The 22141-nt window shown below is 34.4% G+C and overlaps 1 protein-coding gene and 1 long non-coding RNA gene across 2 annotated transcripts in view; one reads left to right on the top strand and one right to left on the bottom strand.

The window, feature by feature from the left end:
- Window positions 1-22141, bottom strand: part of LOC145681482 (uncharacterized) — a 30502-nt gene that overhangs the window by 611 nt on the left and 7750 nt on the right. The window contains exons 2-3 of the long non-coding RNA XR_014130789.1: window positions 1945-2024; window positions 1427-1503 (exon numbers count right to left, since the gene is read on the bottom strand). This is a non-coding gene — a long non-coding RNA (uncharacterized LOC145681482). The remainder of the gene's footprint in view (window positions 1-1426; window positions 1504-1944; window positions 2025-22141) is intronic.
- LOC145681481 (glycine receptor subunit alpha-2-like) lies at window positions 6713-17486 on the top strand. Its single transcript, XM_081753129.1, has 3 exons — window positions 6713-6881; window positions 10398-10593; window positions 17099-17486. Exons 1-3 carry the CDS (start codon window positions 6715-6717, stop codon window positions 17309-17311), a joined length of 576 nt encoding a protein of 191 aa, XP_081609255.1. The 5' UTR covers window positions 6713-6714; the 3' UTR covers window positions 17312-17486.

A 22141-nucleotide genomic window follows, 5' to 3' on the forward strand; every position in this document is an offset into this window, starting at 1 on the left:
TCTGCTGTCCTAAGCGAAAACACCTTAACTCTACATTTTTCGAAAATCGAGATATTGGTATGGGAATGTTCGTAGTACAACTCTGAATCTATCTAAAGTGACGTTGACGTGGTTTGACTAATAGGTAGTGGATAATGACGTCATGTCATAGGTAATGCTCACCTATCATAGGCAATGCTCACCTTGTAATTCAACTTAACTTACAAAAAATCAAACGAAATGTTCAAACTAAACAATATATAACATTTTTTGTTGAAATTAAAATGATCAAATGTAAGACTTTTTTCAAATTAAAAATAATAGGAAGTTTGAAACCAAAAAAATTGAACATACTTCTCAAAGTAAACAGTAAGCGATATTCAAAAACCACTTTTAAATACACATTTCATTTGAAACAAGGTATTAGTGTTCATCACGAATAAGCAGTTGAAACATCTATTTACATATAATTTCGCTGGACCTAGTGGGTGTGACAAAATGCATTTTCTGAGATGATACTGTCCAATCTCTCAAGTATGATAAACACAAAATTCCGTAAGATATGCTGGTACTATTCAAAATGGCAAAACGTATACGCTATTATACCGATTCCAGTACAATTTCACGAAGAGCTTCCAAGAATGAGATTTTCAACCTCAAGATGGGTCACATTTGATTTGACGATCATATGCGAGAAGTAAATAGTGGTATTGTTGATTTATTCACTAAAGGATCACATTATCATAATATTAATGTGATTTTCATAACACAAAATATATTTCATCTAAGTAAAGCAAATAGAAATATATGTTTAAATTGTTCGTACTTGGTATTGTTTAAAAAACAACTTGACAAGTCACAAATAAAGCATATGCGTTATCAAATCATACCTAACCATCCACTGTTTTTACCTAGTACAAGAAAGTTACGCGGACTCAACGAAAAATCCATGTGGCTATTTGCTGATGGATCTTAAACCAAATACGGCCGGTGAAAGGCGATTTCGTTCAAATATTTTTTCCCGGCGATTTATCTCATTATGTCTACGTACTGACAAAACTTGTTTAAATTATTGAGCTAGTAAAAATGATGATATTCTATCATTATGTTTTCTACAGTGAAACATGCTAATCTGCTTCATGTTGTGAACAAAACTAAACAGAGGTGCGTAAAGCTATGATTGCCAATGCAGACGCTTCTTTAATTCATAATATTAAAGAATGTTGTTATAGGTAGAACAAGGATGAAGTACAATATATTTTAAAGCCGTTAAGGGTTAGCAAGATAACTTTCCTTCCTAAATCACCAGCTTGGCAACATCAAAGGCAACATATAATTTGAAGCAAACTGTTTTCAAAACTCTAATTAAGTCACATTACAGTACGGATAGCAATTATTCTAATATGTTCTATGGAAAGTTGATTTAGTGTATTATGTTGGTACTTACCCTGTAGTCATCATTCTCTTATAACGTATAGAACTCCTTGTGGATATCTAGCGTGATACGAGACCTTATTTTGAAACCTATAAATAAAACGAAGCTTACATGAGAAGAAAGCAAGGACACTAGTTGAATTATTTTATCTTTATTAAATATGATTGATTATACTATAGAAATACGGTACTTATTGGCAAAGTCTACTGTACTCAATGGCTACGGAAAGTGAGTAAATATGTGTATAGAGCTTTGTTGGCAAGAAGAATATAATTCTTTGTAATTGATAGTTAACAATTTATTTTAAATGCCTCATTACAAAATTCAGGAAGGGCTTTCAATTCTACAAGATTTAACGTTAATTAGCATAAATATTATGGATGCATTCTATCAAGTTGAAATAGAATAAAGTCTAGACTCACAAGAAACACACAGAGTCTATAATTTACAATCCACGTTTACAACTATATATACGAGTATATTATAACAAACATTCTATGAAGTATTAGTACTACTATTACCATACGTACCAACTACAACTTAGAACCTAATATCTACTGTATATGTAGGAAGAACTGGGAAAACGGTATGCTGAGTGTTTGAAGAATCACTGCATCGGAAAGAGAATAGAACAAATTAATTACAAGTAATAATAATAATAATAATAATAATAATAATAATAATAATAATAATAATAATAATAATAATAACAATAATAACAATAACAATCTTATAAATGTTTATCACATCCATAGTTATTTATGCTTACCTGATAATTCATAGTAAATGTTATTGTAACTCTTTAATATTATTACATAACAATTGTCTAATCAATTCTTTTTCAGCTCATTTTATCGAATAAATATTGCTAAATTAATTGTATAAACTTTATCTGTATACACGAATTATACAGAGTCGTCTTTCGAAACAATTGTTTTTCTATCTTGAACCTGTCATCCTTTACAGTTTTCCAATGGACACTATAAAGACTACAACGACTCACCAAAGGTAGCCGTTAACCCTGGTCCAGTTAATATAAGTATACCTCTAGTGGCAATACTCATTTATACCTTAAAATATCTTCTGATGTTATATTCACTAAGATGATCACTTTTTAACGAAATTACAAGTGCATGATAAATATTAAATAATTTATTCTTTGATTACCTTTTAACGTATATTCACACAAACTGTCTTGCAATCAAACATGTTAAGTAAGCATATATAAACAACGACATAGCAACCAACAAGACCATAGTATATATTTTTTTATATTAAAAACATTCTTCTTCTATTATTTTAATTAACGGTATAGTGCTTGTGTAAAAGCACTTTCTGCCCGAAAGATAAACAATTATGAATCATACAATTATGAATCGATACAAAGTATCTCGTTATATAAAATGTCGCTCGATAAAGGGACTAAATATAAAAGTTACATGGAAGCTTGACTTTTATATTTAAGAACCACTGGCCCGTTTATAATAATAACATGATAATAGTTGTGTTCTTTACATTTTGATCGCCCTTCATATATATAACTTCGTTCAGTTACCTCATATAAATACATTTATAATAGAACTTTCATTCCACTATTATTTATCTTTTATCATTAAAAGTCATCGCTTACTAATACAATTAACGAAGGATGCGAAATCAAAAGCATAAGAGATAATTACATCCTAAAACATAAATTACAATGATCTATAGTTTCATGCATTATTAAAAACGGTCATGTTAAAAATGGTTAATCTTTACAGAGCGAATTATATAATAATTACGTTAGATGACATTTTAAAGTATGTATCATATCAATAAGGTGTCAGGATACAAAAGAATCTTATCCGAGTATCATATAAGGTGACGCATGGGTACGGTCGTCGGATAATTAGCTTAATAGAATGAGCCTTATACTGAATATAATCTTTGACAATAAAGTTCCAACACAAATCAATATAATATAAATAACCTTTGTTTTTAAAATCATTTGGAAATTAATATTTGTTAATGAGAATTAAAGAAAATTAAATTAAGTAAAAATCAAAAATAAAATGTAACCTATGCTCGGGCGAGCGAAAAGAAGGAATTAAATTTATTTTCATACAAACAGAAGTCTTAGTTTCCTTCATTCTTATTTATTTGAGCAAGAATGTCAGGTGCAACTAACCTTTTTACCAGCTGCATCCATTTTTCTCTTGTATACTGGGTAGGCCTCCAAACCTTCAACTCATCTATATTACGAAGTCCAATTGACGTACCTGTTTTAGCGTTCAACAATTCAAAAACTTTAGGGTTTATTTCCTTGAAACATAAATAAGGACCTGAGAAAATGTCACAAAATTTATAAATCTTCCTTAACAACGCATTACTTTGTGGGTGTTGTTTAACAAAAACTAAGTCATTGATCTTGATTCGATATTTTCCTTATTGACATTAACACATAAATTTGAAGATATTCATAAGAATCAATAGCTGATATGGGTTTAACCCCTACCACATCAGCTGCAGTCAGTTTAAATTCGTACTCGTGTATGGTTCCAATAAAGTACATTGTATTGCACAATCCTGATGATGTTCCGCATTATTATTTTGTATAGGAATTGCGTGATTATTTTGATTATGATACGAAGTGCCATCTCTTAAATTAAAGTTATGTCTATCAATACGGTTTACAGTATTTCCAGAATTACGCCATACATTTCGTCTATTTTGGAACCTACTTCGGTTAAATGGTCTGACATAATTATTATCACAATTAGTTAGGTTAGGTGGATTCACATCATATCTTTCCCTATTCTGATTATTTAAATTTACTCTATTCAGGTTATGTTCCGTATTGTTTATATTACGGATATTTACATTCCGGACAGGTACTGACCTAAGGTTATCTGAATTATTTCTAATTTTACCTACTCCAGTTTGATTATTCTGTGCCTGGTATTGACTTTCGTAATATTGAACAAGCATTAGCAGATGATTAAAACTTATGCACTGGGTAGAAAGCAGAATTTGTTGCAATTTAAAAGGTAGTAGATTTCGGACAGATGCAATCACTCTGGATTCAGATTGTAGTGGATTTACAACTTTTAATTCATTGTAAGTGTTCACAACAAAATCAACAATAGATTTATGTAGGCGAGGATGAAAAGGTTGGTTTCTAATCATAGCGTCTCTGTTAGCAAGTAAAAAGTCGTTCTCATAATTTGCGATCAACGCTGCTTTGAATTCCTCATATGTTTTGACGTGTTCCCGTACTGCCTTAAACCATAAAGAACACGGTGGGAGTAATAAATGAGGGATTAGTTTCATATATTGAGATTTATCTATACACATTATACTGCATTCATCCTGAAATTTTTCCAGGAAAGAAGTAGCATTTTCATTGCAGTTGCTACCACTAAACTTACTCATAGCTCGTATTTCGCTCATTTTTACACCTAACTTTATATTTCTTTCACCATTTCGCGTTAAATGGAAATTTCTACCTACTGTGTTATGCGTGATTCCACCATCTCTTTTCCGCCCATCTATATTCCTTTGTTGAATTCTTTCCAAAATAATATCCTCATCGGATGGGTTACTTGAGGAAGAGGTAACGCAAGGTCTATGTCGATCTGCTTCGGGTGGATGCAAGGGCATCTCTTGAGAATGAGGGAACTCCAAACGATCAGTAACAACGTTGTTGTTGTATGTATTGTCTTTAATCTGTAACGCCCTAATTTCCTCCTGTACGGTAGATATCAATTGTGTATTTGCACGTATTTGGTTAGAATTATCTGTCACCTGAATCTTTTGCTGACGAACAGAAGATTCTATTACTTCAAAATCTTTTTTTACAATATTGACTTCTTGAATTACATGATTGTAGTTATCCTTGCAATCTTCAGATAATCTTTTTAACTTCTCATCAAATTGTAGCGTGATGTCTCTCACAGCTTGGGTTACAGATTGATCTATTTGTTCTAATTGTCTACTCAATTCTTCATACTGTCTACTAGATTCTTCAGATTTTTGCTGTACCGTTTGTTTTAATTCTTCAGACATTTGAGCTAAATTTTGTTCCTGTCGCTGTAATGCTATTAGAATTCTGTCCTCTAGTGTCGACATTCCAGGTGTAATGGGAGCTATATTCTGCTCATTGTGAACACCGTCAACAGTTTCACTCTCTACTGTCTCACCAATCATGACTTTTCTTATGATTACTCTGCCACTTCTAAGAATGGTTGAGTTAGTATTCATGAACCTTCTTATTAAGGTAAATTCACCCTTACTTTAAACTTCGGGATATGAATTTACAAGAATCCCGGGTGAGGTAAACCAAAAATTTTACAACGACTCACCAAAGGTAGCCGTTAACCCTGGTCCAGTTAATATAAGTATACCTCTAGTGGCAATACTCATTTATACCTTAAAATATCTTCTGATGTTATATTCACTAAGATGATCACTTTTTAACGAAATTACAAGTGCATGATAAATATTAAATAATTTATTCTTTGATTACCTTTTAACGTATATTCACACAAACTGTCTTGCAATCAAACATGTTAAGTAAGCATATATAAACAACGACATAGCAACCAACAAGACCATAGTATATATTTTTTTATATTAAAAACATTCTTCTTCTATTATTTTAATTAACGGTATAGTGCTTGTGTAAAAGCACTTTCTGCCCGAAGGATAAACAATTATGAATCATACAATTATGAATCGATACAAAGTATCTCGTTATAAGACCTTTATATTATTATCTTCCCTTTATTGTTGAGGATAAATAATAGCTTATTCGTTAATAAGTACAAAGGATTACTTCACTAAAACGAGAGGAGCACCACAAGAATAACGCAAACCCACGCTCGGGTCGGAAGATGCAACAAATTATGCAGGAACTTGATGGCATCAAACTAATGCCACATCTGGCACATAGTTCTGACCCTGCCCTTTCGGATTACTACCTGTTTCGGTCAATGGCGCACTTCCTGAAATAATCGTGCTTCAAACCAACCAGCAGGAAGTGAAAATAGCAGTGATTGACTTCTTTGCCTCTAAATACAAGAGATTATAGCGACGTGGAATCGATGAACTGCCGAAAAGGTGGCTGCAGACAATGGAACACAAATGGCTATACTTTGAATGTTAATTTGCATCCCCATAGTGCTAGACATATGGCTAATCCTTGTATTTTTAACATTCCATATTTAATACATTCATTATTACAAGAGAAATACTGTTTATTCTTTTCGTATCTTTTTTATCTTTTCTTAGGTAACTTTTCCAGACTCATCGTTAGATTTATTATGAGGAGAGACATTAACAGCTATATACTGTCTGTCTACTTTCCTAGTACAATTTTTGTTATGGTATCTTGGGGTAGCTTCTTGGTTCCTGAACATATCGTTCCTGGGAGGGTAGTTCTCATTGTAACAACTCTGCTTACCCTTATCACCATGTATGAATCGAATTTGTGAGTATATTTTTTTATATCCATATTAGTTTGCTTATTTCCTTTCACCTCTATGAATTAAATTAAGAGTCTAAAACTCATTTCAAGATACTTTCTATCGTTTTGTATGATCTATACGAAATAATAGCATTATGCTGCTTGGTTGCATTGTGTATTTTAAATCAACTTAATATAGTAGAGGCTTTCCTGAAACGTGAATAAATATACATGTCCTGCAATAGATTTTTTAAACATCAAATTCTTAATTTTCGATTTTTGATTTATTAATCATTCGAGATGGGATCCTGCACAAGGAGAACCTTCTATTTTCTATTTTATTGAGAGTATTTCGAATACAACTTTGGTAAAGGTGTCATCAAGATTTAGTGAAAAAGAGCAAAAAAGTGAATCATAAAATCAATACGAGTGTAAGATATAATATTTGGCTGGTTTGTTTTGAGTTTACATTTTCTTTCCAGCCAAGGAATACAAGAAGTGAACATGCAGTTTAACTAGAAATTTGCTTCCAGTGAGAAGGATTAGTTATCTTAAGTATAATTATTGTTTCCTAGAATGTGTAGCGCAAGATGTAAAGAATGAAATTTGATTTATTAAGAAAATTTTTACCGATTTAAAAAAAATATTCAACTCCTAACTATAGAGTGAAATATTGTGTGTTATTCTTAAAAGTTTACAAACATACATATGAGAAAAATAGAAACCCAGTTAAGAATGCTCCAAGAGGATTACCCAAATGAATTAAAAGGAATTAATTTTTCTTTTTAATTTCTACAGGCCTTATACTAATTGTTCTATGCACTTTATTATTATACTCATTGTACAATATGAATGTATATATTTGTAATTTCACTAAAATACAATGACAATGCTAACAACAATCTTCTGAGTAGTGGACTCTAACTCTTGATTCGTATACCACGTGAATGCAACCAAATATAAATTCACTGTATTTAAATGATTACAACTTCAGTTTGCACACAAAAATAACACGAGAATAAACATATTCACAAGGTCTTTAATTGTAAATGATTGTGATACAATGGCTTGTTGTTTGTGCTATATTGTATGATCCTCGACCATGATATATGGTTCACCAAAACCTGCATGTTCTTGCCTCCACTCTCACACTGTTCACAAACAATAGAAAAGCGTTAAGCAACTTGAACACTGTTGCCATCTCAAGGCATACACACTGTTAAATACATAAATAATTCCAAACACTCATTAAACAATTTTTGTAATGTATTTATCCATTTATAATTTCCATGATACATGTTTTGTTTAAAGGATCTGTTAAAACGTTTTACCAAGGTTGTTTTATGAAGAGACATGCTCAAAATGGAGGACTCAAAATTGAAAAATTCGCAAAATATAATCTCTCTAAGACATACGGTTCTAGAGATATTTCTCCTTAAATTTCCCGAAATTGGAACTATTTTTTGGCCAATATTCCGGGAACGGTGCTTCATAGAGATGATTTTGGCGTTGATCAATACATAAGAGGATGGTAAACATTTTGGTACCAATATTAACCGGTAGCCACTGGCAAAACCAGTGGCTTATTAGACAATAGGTACCTGTTACTATTGGTACTAAAATGTTCACCATCCTCTTCGGTATTGATCAACACTAATATAATCTTTCTATAACACATGGTTCCCGAAATATGGCTCCTTAAATCTCCGGAAGTCGGAACTTCTTTGGCCAGTATCTCTGGAACGGTAACAGTGATGCGAAAAATTCCATCACTTTCTCTGATAGTTTTCGATGCTCTATCGAATGGAGGGCTTCAAATTAAAAAAAAATGCAAATAACAGACAGATACACACACACACACACACACACACACACATATATATATATATATATATATATATATATATATATATATATATATATATATATATATATATATAGTGTGAGAGAGAGAGAGAGAATTCAGTAACGTACTTTTTAAGTTCGTTGAAGATGGAACGGAAATAACCGAACGATTCAGCAACGATGCTTTATGAGACAAATCTAACGCTTATACTGAGACCCGAATCACTGCTTAGGTTTGCAGCCCGGTCCGAAATAAGCATTCCGACTGGAAATCGAACCCGGAGTCAGAGGGTTATAATTGTATTTGAAGAGCAGTACTTCCCTATATCTTCATATCTTTACCTATTGATTATGAATAAACTATTGTTTTGCCTATCATGTTTATAAAAGACAGATACATCAATCCATTGCCGTATCTTAGGGCGGGTGTCTATTTTCTGCGATATTACTTTATTTTACACTATATTACTAAGTAAAAAGTGGCCTATCGTTGCATCTAGCTCTCACGGCACCAATCCTTCTAGTTTCAGAATTGTTGCAGTTCTACACAAGTGGCTGTCTCACAAAGGTTCAATCTTTGATTTCGTTTTTTCATCTTCTATCTCCCCCCCCCAAAAAAAGAATATATTTTGTGATGATCTTCCCGCTAATAAGGAACACTAGCTGCGCTGCTTGATGTCAATAGCTGTGGTTAGCCTGAAGGAAATTTGCAATTTAAAACCATTGTAACGATTTAATTGCAACTTAAAAATTGTATTGTTTCAATTTGTATTGCACTCTACTTCACTGTTAATTATTAAGAAAAGAATTGTAATTATATTTAGATTTGAACTCTAATATTTATGTAATCAGATGTTAATTAGACAAACTAAAATAGTTAGTTGTAAACATTTAGAACCCTTAACTAAGCATCATTTTCACCTATAGTATGAAGCTGAGCGAAGTCTCAAGCGCAACAACTAGGGTTCAGTATTTGTTACTCTTATTGCGTATTTCTGAAAATTATACTTGCAAAATTACTGCCTGTCAGTTTCACTAATCTGTAAATTGCAAATTATCATGTTAAATTTCCCTACGGAAAGAATGTTTGGTCTTTAAAACCCATATATGCTCATAGTTGCGTTTTCGCGTCATTTGTAGTGTTATTAAATTGTAGCGTTTTATTTTCTTAAATAACGGTCTGCTGCTACTGGAAGTCATCAATCCACGCGTGGGTAGGTCTTGATGCAGATCCTAGTGCAGAGTTCGAAATTCTTACTGGTAACGACTTTGTGTGTAGAGTATTCTTTCTGAAAAGGTGTTTTTTTTTTCCTACAGAATGGCAGTTCATCTTAATGAAGAAACGTATGTTGTGTTTCTAATTTGAAGTAGATATTAATTAAAATTACATTTCATGTCTTAGTAAGGTTAACAATTTTTATTCGTATCATCTTTTGTATAATTCGATAAGTTCAAGAGCAATAATAATTTAAAGTAAATTGTTGCGTTTTTGCAACGCATTTTTTCGTTAAGTAGTGCAAATATGTAAAATGTTTTTATAAATTCTGGTTTTTATACACACCTTTTACTAATGTGTATAATATTACTTAATTTCGTGACAAAAATATTCTGGGCATATATGGGTTTTTAAAAAGTAGAAAGCTCTTCTTCTTATAAGTTACAAAATATAATGTTTGAATTTTCCTTTTATTTTAGGGGCTCGGCACCTCCATCTGTAAAGGTTCACAGCTTGAATATCTGGCTTCTAGGATGTATCGTTTTCGTCTTTGCATGTCTATTGGAATATTCTATGGTTCTGTTCAAAGTACGAGAAGGTACACTTGATAGAAGAGAAGTTCAGACAATGGATTACATAACTTCCAATTATATTAGCATGTTCTCAAAGCGAAAGGTATCGTCAAACAGAATCAAATATGATAAATACAGTAGATAGATATAGGAGGAGGGGAGAGCAAAAGAAAAGGTGTTTCGAAACAACAACAACTCTTGGGAGGTAATTCCTGACATCAATGTAAGACAAGTATAGATCAATCTGGAAGTGAAAATGTTTCTTTCCGCATTATGACAATCAAAAATTTGTTTTTAAAAATGGAAAGATTTATAACTCGAGAACAAAATGTCGGATTAAAGTTGAGTAGTATGAAACATTTATTATTTTTAATTCTATATATTCCATTAGTGCAGAATTCGATGTGGAGCAACAGCAACGAAAGGGAGACATCCAAAATAATTAACTAATTTCTGGGATCTAGTGAAAGTACTACTATATGAACGTCCCTGAATTAATACACTATTGAACACTCCATTCATACATTTTTGCTTTCTTTATTGCATTTATTTCCAGATTTTCCTTTCCTCATCTCTCTTCAAGTTTTCCTATCTTACTTTCGTAGCAGTGTTGTATGCACTATGCCCAATTACTAGTTTCCGGCATAGCCATTACTGTTCTCTATGACTTTCATTCTCGTTTTAGGGGCCGCGGTGGCTCAGTGGTAGAGCGTTCAGATCTGGTGCTTGGGGTCCCGGGTTCGATCCCAGCCCCCGCCAATTGAACTTTGTGGTGGACAAACACCGTGTGCGTGGGTTTTCTCGGGGTACTCCCGTTTCCTCCCACTTTCTTCATTCCACCATTTCATTCATTACTCATCATCACCGTCTCCTTTAGCCTAACCGGCATAACCGTGGGACGTAAAACTCAAAGATTTCATTTTATTTCATTCTCGTTTTATTAACTTACACTTTCGGTTGTAAGCAGTTGCAGTGTTTGCGTTTTACCCTCGTTCAATCACCATCTGTTCGTTGTATGTACCTAGGAATATTTCTTGTACTGAAGTATTTTTGGTAGCTGATTGGACTCAACTTTACAATCAATTCGATTTTCCTGTATTGATTGTCGGATATTTGAATTCTTACCATCGCTTATGGGGTTTTATTCGAATTGAAAATAGTGGCCGTCACATGACAAAATTCCCGATGAGAGTGTGATGGTTGTCCTAATGTGAAAGTTTCTACAGCAGTGACCATTTTCCAGTGATCACTGAGAGTATCCATATTACTAATCCATGCTATTTTCGACGCTTCAACAGCAAGATGGGCCAACATTTCGCAAGCTCAGTGAGTTACAACACGTGAAGACTTACGAGTAGGTGCAGCTGTAGACCTATTTGAGTAGACTGTGATCGTCGCTGCTGATGATTCTATACCAGAATGCGGAGGCGATGTCCTAGAACAGTGAGTTCCTTGGTGGTTTGCAGAAATCCTTGAGGCTGTCCTGGCTCGTTGATGTGCTTTTACCATTTCAATAGGCATCTAAGTAACGAGAATTTTTAATAGTTTTGCATTTCTCGTGCCGTGCTAGATACTTTATTAAATCTTCGAAGCGCCAAAGTTGGAAAGATTATGTTGGGTCTTTCAGTAATCAAAGCCTTATTATTACTGCTATGTGCCGAGTTCACTCTATAAATGCCCACTGTTCTTCTCTTAGTATGCTTTAACAGTAAACAAGATTTTAGAGACTAACCCCACAGAGACAGCCAATATATTGGATCGACACTACCTCTGACTGCACACTATTCAGTTGAATTTAGTCGCTTTTGTACTCATGAATTGTATGTTGTAATCTAATTCCGAAAATTACAACATATCATTCGAAGCTCTCGAATTCGACTCTGGCTTACTTGAGTCATCAAATACTGCTCCTGGGATTGATATATACTTACGATATGTTGTACAATGTATCTCACAAATCCTAGTTCGCATCATTGCAGGTGTTCAAACGTAAGTGGGAAGAGGGGACTTTCTCCTGTCAATAGCATGAAGCGCTGGACCTTCCAATCTTAAAACAAAAGAAAGCAGCAACGGATGCGACCACTTACAAATTTATTGATCTCACGAGTTGTGTCTTAAACTGTTTGAACGAATGGTGAACAAGCGGCTGGTGTGGTATTTGGAACAAAAGCCTCCCTTGAGCATATCTCGCTGTGACTTTTTGCCTCCACTACTGATAATCTTGATCCTCTTGAAAGCCAGATGCAAAAAACCTTCTTCCATGGTGACCATCTTGTTGCTATATTTTTCGATTTGCAAAAGGCTTATGTTATATCGTAGTGTTACGGAATTTTAAAATAGTTTTATGACCGGAGTCTTCGTGGCCATATAGATATTTTTGAAGTAATTTTCTTGATAAACGTTATTTTTGGATGCGTGTAGTTCTAATTTCTCAGAGCGATTTCTGCAGAAAAATTGTGTCCCTCAAGGCAGGCTCCTGTTTGTAGTCTGCTACATGTTGACGGTATAGTTATTTATTGCTCTTCCAGATATCTTCACAATACACTCGACAGCTTCAGCCTACATTATATCGTGTTGTTTGCTAATCAAATGAGACAGGCTTTTGGTTTTATGAACATAAAACTCAGTGTGTGCACTTCTGCTGCCAACGAACTTGCTTGGTTGATCCGGACGTGTATCTTAGTGGCATTAGTCTCTAATTTGTTGAAACAGTACGATTTTTGGGTATGACTTTTGGTTGTCGCTTAACGTGGGCACCACATTCGAAATCTTAAGTATTCTTGTCTCCGTATCCGAAATTGCTTTGAGTACTTTTCCACCGTACCTAGGATGCTAATCATACAGTTTTGTTGCTATCATATTGTAGTCTAATTCGATCCAAGTTAGACTACGGTTGTGTTGTTTACTCATCAGCCTGTTTTTCTCTGCTGAAATAGTTTGACACTGTGCATCACTGGAGACTTCGGCAAGCTACTGGTGCTTTGCATGCTAGTTCTGTAACTAACCATTATGTTGAAGCAAACGAATCATCATTAGCTTATCGTCAAGGGAGATTTCTTCTTAACTATGCAGCCCATATGCATAGTATTTCTGCTCACCTTTGCAGTTTTCGATTGCATAGTGTCAAAATTTTATGTTATGCAGCACGATATGCAGCACGTTCTTGTGCCAGATACACATGATATATTCCTGCTTACAAGCTTTAGCGCAAACGAATTTGTCACACACGACACAAACACACCAAACAGCACTCAGTATCCAGGAGTTTCAGCAAGAGTTTGGAGCGTTATTTGAATGGTACCTCGACTTTTATGTGATGTTTCAAAAGAAGATAATTCTGTTTGTTGCGTCTTCGTCACAGATGAGGTCAACTCTGAATTTAGTCTGCATCGCCTGTGTTCAGTATTTACAGTTGAACTAATAGTAGTTAATCTTGCCCTAGGCAATGTGCATGATCTCTCGCTGTCATGTGGTTATATGCACTGACTGCAAAGCGTTATTAAAAACCTTCGGAATGTCTTTAGCAAACACGTCCTTGAATAAGATATTCTTTTGAGGTACTATCAGGTACAGCATATAGGGCTGTATCGTCATTGTCTGTTGAGTGCCAACACATGCCGGAATTCGGGGAAACGAGCGTATCGCCATAGCAACCAAGAACGTCACATTAGCAGCTGTTGCACTGGATCACCTCCAACGAATACCCTCTCACTGACAGATTGGAACCAGACAAATGATAATTGCTTCACCAGTAAAATCTCTTTTACGCAATTGACAGACGTCACGTACTAACTACCGTGATGAAGTGATCCCAACTCGCTTCCGTATTGGACACGTTCTTCTATCACATTCTTATTTAGTGTATAGTATTAACCGTCCGTATCGTCCCACTCAGTATTCTGTACATCCTTGTGGAATGCTTAGGGAATACTCAGACTACAGAGAACACTTACGGATGCCTGAAAGTCTTAGTCAAATTTTCTAGAATAATGTTGCCTTTAGTGACCGCATTCCCAGTTTTATTCGGGAAATTAGAATAGCTAACTCACTGATATTTTCTTGTTAGCTTTTCCGTGTTATTTTTATTCATATGGCTATTTTAAATGTATTTTTCTTCTGATATTTTGTTCTTTTAGTCTTTTTACGACCCCGTTTTAGTATTTATAGTTTTTCTGTGCTTTAGTGGCTAATTTTGAAGTACTTTGATTTTAAATACATGTTTTCAAGAAATTTTATTATGAATATTTAATATGTCAGCCATTGACCTTATCGTGACAAGTATAGCCTCGCTGCTGACACCCCTTATTAAACCATAATAACATACTCATGCATTGATACGTCTGCATGTATGTTACGTATTCTTATCATTGTCTTTCCGAACGTTACCACAACCTATCGTACAGTAGTACACAACAGTCTCATTTTCACTCGAAGTCGACACACACAATACCATACTGCTGTTGTTTCACGAAACAATTGCCGTAACCGTACCTGCGAAAGATGCTGTGTAAAAATTCTTCCAGGATGCCGGACATTTAATCAATCGTCTCTTTGTTTGAGGCTCCAGTGATGCATGTTTATTTAACTAATTGTGTACTTTTGTTGGCACTTTGTGGTGGATTGACGCCGTGTGTGGGTTTTCAAGTAGTTTTCCCGTTTCCTCCCACTTTCTTCATGCCGCAATTTTCATCCATTACATTATCACCATATTTCTTAGCTTGGGAGCGGAATCGTGGTACGTTAAAATTACTAGAATACTGCAGGAGTTTCGTAATTATCGGAGATTATACTTAGAGCCACATTTAGAGCACATTCAATTGTTTAATAGCATCTACGATTAAAAATAATGAATGTTTCCATTTATCTGACTTTGATCCGACATTTTGTTCTCGAGTTTTCCCAGCACATTTTTTGTTTGCATTTTTCCAATACATTTTCGGCTGATCATAACACCGAAAGGACACATTTCTACGTACAGATTGGTCTATATGTTTTGTCTTAATTTATTGTCAGGTATTACCTTAGTGTGTTGAAACTTCCCAGATTTATATAGAAGTGGAAGTGGCATATAGTAAATTGCGAAAAACTCAAAATAAGCAATGAAATCATGTAGTTTTATGCATATCGATACATAAAAATCATATAATTATATTAGTTTTGTGTTTTTTGTCTCACATAAGAGCACTGTATTCATTTAATCAATACTGAATCGCAGAGCTTGGAGTGAAAGAAATGGGTTAATTTTTTGCCATTCTTTGAGCTGAACTGCAGATCCACTCCAAATGAGATCAATAATGCAAACATTACATATACTTCGTATGCAATTTCATATCCCTTACCTTTTATAAAAAAGAAAGAAAGAAAGAAAGAAAGAAAGAAAGAAAGGAAAAAGGAGAAAAGAATATCAGATCTTTGAGAAACTTTCAGTACATCAATCTTTAATTTGTTACTTGCCTTGTTTTTCTTTAAGTCTTTCAATAACCTGTAATAGTCTAGTATATGTCAATTTGAGGTGAATGTTATGTTTATAGTGCCAACTTAATCTTATCAAGATGACAAACTTTCTTAAAATTACCCTCAAGGATTACTGACATGTGAGAAAGTTATATTGAGTTTGATGGAAGTAAAAACCACAACTATGAGTGATTAGACCAGGCGATTTTCCTGTAGATTTATAAGGACTGTAGTAAAGTCCTTAACTTGCACCATAATAGTTGTAGTAGTCCTCTATTATCTAGAATGACTGCTCATTTGAATGTACCTTACTAAATTAAGCTCAATTAACTCTTAAAATTTTATTTCAGTAGTAATTTTCAGTTTTCAAAGGATTTACCTAATTTTAGTAAATATTATTATTATTATTATTATTATTATTATTATTATTATTATTATTATTATTATTATTAATAATAATAATAATAATAATAATAATAATAATAATAATAATAATAATAATGCTTCATTGATTGAAGTTTAGCGACCTTTCAAGCACTGAGTCTATATAAGATGTGGACCGATAGTCAACGACGCCGATTTCAGTCTAACTTTGGATGTGGGTGGGTAGGCTTCCTGAGTGCCCTGAGAATCAGCTCCGGCATCAATAGTTTAAGGTGTATCCGAACCGTAATATGTTCAAATTTCAATTTTTTCGACCACGAATCGAACCAGGGGTCCATATGCACGAAAAGCACTGCAGAGCAAAGCATGTACTATCCACTATACCAATGAGAGAGCAGTAGTAGTAGCTTCAGGTACGATAAAACGAGTATAAATATACGATTTTAATTATAAGCGGACATAAATGTGTAGGTCTACTTCATTCTTAATAGTTATTAAATAATTATACATATTCCTTGTTTGAGTTTCTTCTGAACAAGTAAAGTAGTTTGCTGCCCTCACAAAAATTGCGCAGTTACTGTATATGTATATTATTTGTTATAATTTCTAAAAGCAGGGAAAAAGTTATAAAGGAATATTTCATCAGAAACCCTTTTCTAACAGTACTTAAGAAACACTACAATTTTGAAACGTCTGTGACACTCTCAAATACATTGATGTTATATTGTAATTACCACATTTTTATTTTATTTTATTTTTTATTTTTTCAGGATATTCGTGTCACTTGGAAACGAAGGATATTCTCATCCTGCAAACGGGGGATATCTTTAGCAAAGACTTACGTTAACCACCCCAAATGGACACCACAAGACAGAATCTCTCTTATTCTGTTTCCTGTTTGCTTTTTATGTTATACTGTGATTTATTGGAACCTGTATGCTGTTGGAAGAGATATCAAAATTCGTGATCAAGAATGTTATTAATAAAATATTCTTAAAATGGCACCCATAGAGAAAACAAATTCATAAACATTAATGAAAAGAGTACTATCATACAAGCTACAAACGATTGTCTCGATCAAGGAAACAAGTTAGTTTTTGTGTATAATATTAACTTATATAGTGAAAGAGCTCTTAACGGACATCTCTTGCTAGGAAATATTTCTATAATACGGATACTCTTTTGTCCTGGAAAAATTGTATTTATTGTTATTGGAGATAACCCTTTAAGGACAGTCAGATACAGACAGATACCTATCGTTTTAGAAGCCTCTTCACAACGGACACGAATTATTCTCAACTCATGCATTTTACACCGAAAATCCTTTCTCCTATTTGAAAACACACCTTCAACTGACCCGCAAGTTATAATCAAGTTTTGATCATTAGAATCTACCTTCCAGGATTACACGGCATACTTTCCCCCAAAAAATTCATACTAAATCATCGTGATTGATTAGTTCTGTCTACATTTTCAGTATTTTATAATGATAATGTTGCATGATCTTATTGGGATACTTTTAATACAGTCAGTAAACGAATTAAGGGGCTTTCGTAGAGGTATGACTTATACTTGAGAAAATAAATCACATAAATGTTATACTTTGAAGCAAAGCCCGTATAAACACATCCCCCAGTGATTCTTTTGTTTCTTTACAGAAGGAAATATAACTCTCATTTCCCCAGGTAACTGGAAATTATTGAGCACAGAATTTCGATATTAGACTATATTTACATTTATAACTTACGTATTTACTGTATATTGCACACCATTACCAAGTAACTGTAAGTAATCTAAATTTGTATAACCCCTCTGTAACGGGTATGTCTCTTTTACGAACAAATAATCATTTTCCATCGGTCTTTGTTATTCTGAGCTTTCACTGTGTTGTGTTTTGATAACATCCTCAGATGATATTTGATGGTTCATAGATAACATTATAAGTTAATATAAATTGGCAGCATCATATTCAGCCTTAGCCTTGAAGAGAGACGTGAAACTACGAAAAAAAGAAGATACAAACAACAAGAGGGAAACACATTACTCAGCGTTGTAACACTGAGTTAAATAAATAGTATTCAATTTGGATGGTATTTTCTCCGAAGCTGATCAAGCACCAGGAGGTGCATTCTTGTTATGCCTTTGCAGTATTCGAAGTCGTCAGAAAAGACATAAACGAATGTCATCATGGGAGTTACTGCTTCAACTGAATAATATTGCTATTTGCGTTGAAGTAAACGCTTTCTTTCACAACCATCTTTGTTTTCAAAGTTACAGAAATACTTAATCTTATATATAGTAATCGTATCAAACAAAAAAGTAGATTTCTTTGTTTTCCCCAACATTGTTGAACACATGTAAATTGTAGCGTTCCCTCGCCTGATATCTCAGAAAGTTTAAAAAATGTATATCAATAGTAAAGTAAAACCATACCATAACTGAGTGGTATGGTCGAAAACGTTGATAACCCTCAAGAAATAACATTTTCAGTAAATGAGGTTAAAGCTTACAAGTAATGAGCAAAATAGTGCATCCCAATTAACATAGGAAATTTCCATCTAAATTATTATCTAATGGAACTTTTTCTTTGCCTAAATTGGTAACGATTTATTGTGGTAATTAACATAGTGTTTCTGGGTTCTCATATTTTTCCATTTTCCATAGAGGTAGTTGTACGTATATTATCCATACTGGTTTTAGTGCCTTGGGTAAGGCAAGAAACAGTATTTACAGTATTAGACTATTGTAGTACAACAGTATTCCCAGAAATCATTGTGTTCACATGTCAAAATAACATTGGAATACTTTTATTTTACAATATTAAGTTAATTGTTCAATAGATTATAACAATGTAGAGTGGAAGAATATTGAACTTTATCCAGTATTATTAATTTAAAATTGCAAAGCTCAGAAATATTTTAAATACATGAAACCATAATTACTTATTAGCTGTCTTTTTTTGTTACATATTTTTCAGTCATTGACTTCTTCACCATCGTCCAGTATTGCACGTTGTGATGCATCCTGGTTGTTCAGAGTGTGATTGTAGAAGTTGTGGATGTAAATGGACAGTATGTAAGTGTGCAGGGACATTACGTCTTTCGCTTTCGCACGATTAATGGCTCGAAGCTCTGAATACTTACGAGACTTCTTTCATTTGAGTGGTTTTCCTCTATTGCATACAGTACATTCACTTGCTCCCAGATTTCATTATTATAGCATAGAGATACTTGAAACGTTGGAATTTCCTCGGAAAATCGGAATTTTACCACATCTTGCAGTTTGATTGAGGTTCTGCTGAAAGTAACCAAGTTGCGCTTGGTCTTATCGCTACCTCTTATAGTTAGGAAATCCGTTTGTTTCGTGTCGCACACTTGGAAAGGCTTCTTTCTACAGCTCTTCTCCAAAACGTCCAGTCATTCACTTGGAATGTACATCTGCATTACATGACTTCGAATGTAGATCTCTACTACACCAAAATCTTCATCTGAAGGTAGCATGGTGTGTCCTGTAACTAGAAAGTTGTGTTCCACTCTTTCAAAACGTCCTGTGGACACTACATGAATACAATAAGCGATCATCCTTCAATTCTTGTTTTGTCCGCTGTAGTTGTCAGAAAAAGCAACAAGCTTTTTACTTCAGACGTCATTTTTCTCAAAGTAGTTGTCAAGGCAGCTTATGATCTCTTCAGACCCTTGGCCAGCAAACGTCTCGTCCCAAAAGAAGAAAAATCCATGTTCTATGTTCATGCAGTGCACATCTAAGTTATATAGCCATAGTTTGCTTTCGTAGAAAGTTGGTCCCGTCGTTAGTCGTGGTATTGAGAGAGCTTGATTTAGCTCAAAGTTAATGACATGCACATTTGCATCGTTCTTTGCAGCTTTTCTGTAGCTACTTAGATCGTCTTGTCCAGTTTGTGCTCGCCTTTGATGAAATTCAAGCTGAGTTTCTATCCCATATTTTAACACTCCATTATTTCTTAAATCCTGGATCTTTATCAACCCAATCTTGCAAGGGGTGTGGGAAAACTTGATATTCTACACAAGCCAAAAAATAACAGGCCTTATGCAAAGTGCTTTCGACGTATGATTAGCGTCATACTAAAAGCCTGACTACTGCAGGAAACATATGTTAATCGAACTCTTTAGTATGGCACTAATCACGCATCAGAACGACTTTGCATAAGGCCCAACATCTTTATTATAACTGAACATTCAATTAACACTATAATATAGATATTACGGAGTATTGGTAATAACAAGAACTATACAAGACCTTTAATAGCAGCATAATAATAACCAATTACAAGGTTATCATTAAAACATGGAAAAACTTCTTAAGCATCAAAGCATTTGACTTTGTATAACCTTGTGGAATTTCTTTACTTACCTCATACTTAGACGACATTTGTGGCGTTTCCGGGACATAATCAGGACAGGCCCGTAGCCAGCCCAAAAATTTAGAGGGGGGCCGGTAGAAGTTAGGGGGGGCGACCGAATCATATTATACTTCATCACCATATTATAGTTCATTTGCAAGCCTACCGTGAAATTTAGGGGGGCGGCCCCCCTTGCCCCCCGTGGATACGGGCCTGAATCAGGATCCCTTTCACTGTCATCACAAATTGAAAAAATGAAATGAAATTTGTAAGTTTTACGTCCCACGGTTATGCCGGTTAGACTAAAGGAGACGGTGATTATGAGAGATGAGTGAAATGGTGGAATGAAGAAAGTGCGAGGAAACGGGAGAACCCCGAGAAAACCCACGAGCACGGTGTTTGTCCACCACAAAGTCCACACGGCGCAAGCTGGGATCGAACCAGGGACCCCAAGCACCGGAGGTGAACGCTCTACCACTGAGCCACCGCGTCATCACAAATTGAATTACTGTACTTTCATTTTCACTCTGTGAAGAAAAACTCATATTTTGTTCATTTTCCTGAAGAATCTCAAAATACTTCCTGCAGGGCCATCTTGACAAACGAGAGCAATCAAGTTTTTCCATGCTAATCTGGGATGTGGATGGCTATTAAAAAGACTTGTACTGCCATCTGTACTAGGGATTTTGAGCTGAAAGAGCGTGAGTACCTTCTGCCCTCAACAACAATGCATAATAACGTATCAGCTAAATTTTGATAAAATTGAGGGTTATCAACTTTTTCAAGTTTAGTTGATTTGATTTTGAGTTTAACGTCCCGTTCAGCAGCGAGGCTATATGAGACGTGGACCTACTGATTAACGTGGAATCCGAACCACATGAGCACCCACCGGGAATCGAACCCGGGCCTCCCATGCCAAAGGCACATACGCTAACCGCTTAGCCACGGAGGAACTTTCAACTTTTTCGACTACACCCCTGAACTCACCAGTGGGTACTTAGTCGGACACGAACTCAGCTAATCAAGAATTTAAACGATATTTTATTTTACTATAGTCAATATTTTTATGCCCTTAAACACCTCTGATTTCCATGAAAAGAGTTGAGTTGAGTTGATTTTAGTTTAGCGTCCCTTTCAGCAGCGAGGCTATAAGAGACGTGGACCTACTGATTAACGTGGAATCCGAACCACATGAGCTCCCGCCGGGAATCGAACCCGGGTCTCCCACGCCAAAGGCACGTACGCTAATTCCATGAAAAGAGAACAATAAAATTAATAGGACTTAAGTATATATACTAAAACATGAATATTTGAATATATTAAAATTATTTGGTTCCAATAACAAAAGAATGGGATTAATTTACACCATCAACTTATTACAATAATCTGCTTCAATAAACAGGTTACAAAAAATGAAAATAGCTTTCAAATATGA

This window comes from Thermobia domestica, chromosome 3 (genome assembly GCF_964235325.1).
Source record: "Thermobia domestica chromosome 3, izTheDome1.hap1.1, whole genome shotgun sequence".
Lineage (NCBI taxonomy): Eukaryota > Metazoa > Arthropoda > Insecta > Zygentoma > Lepismatidae > Thermobia > Thermobia domestica.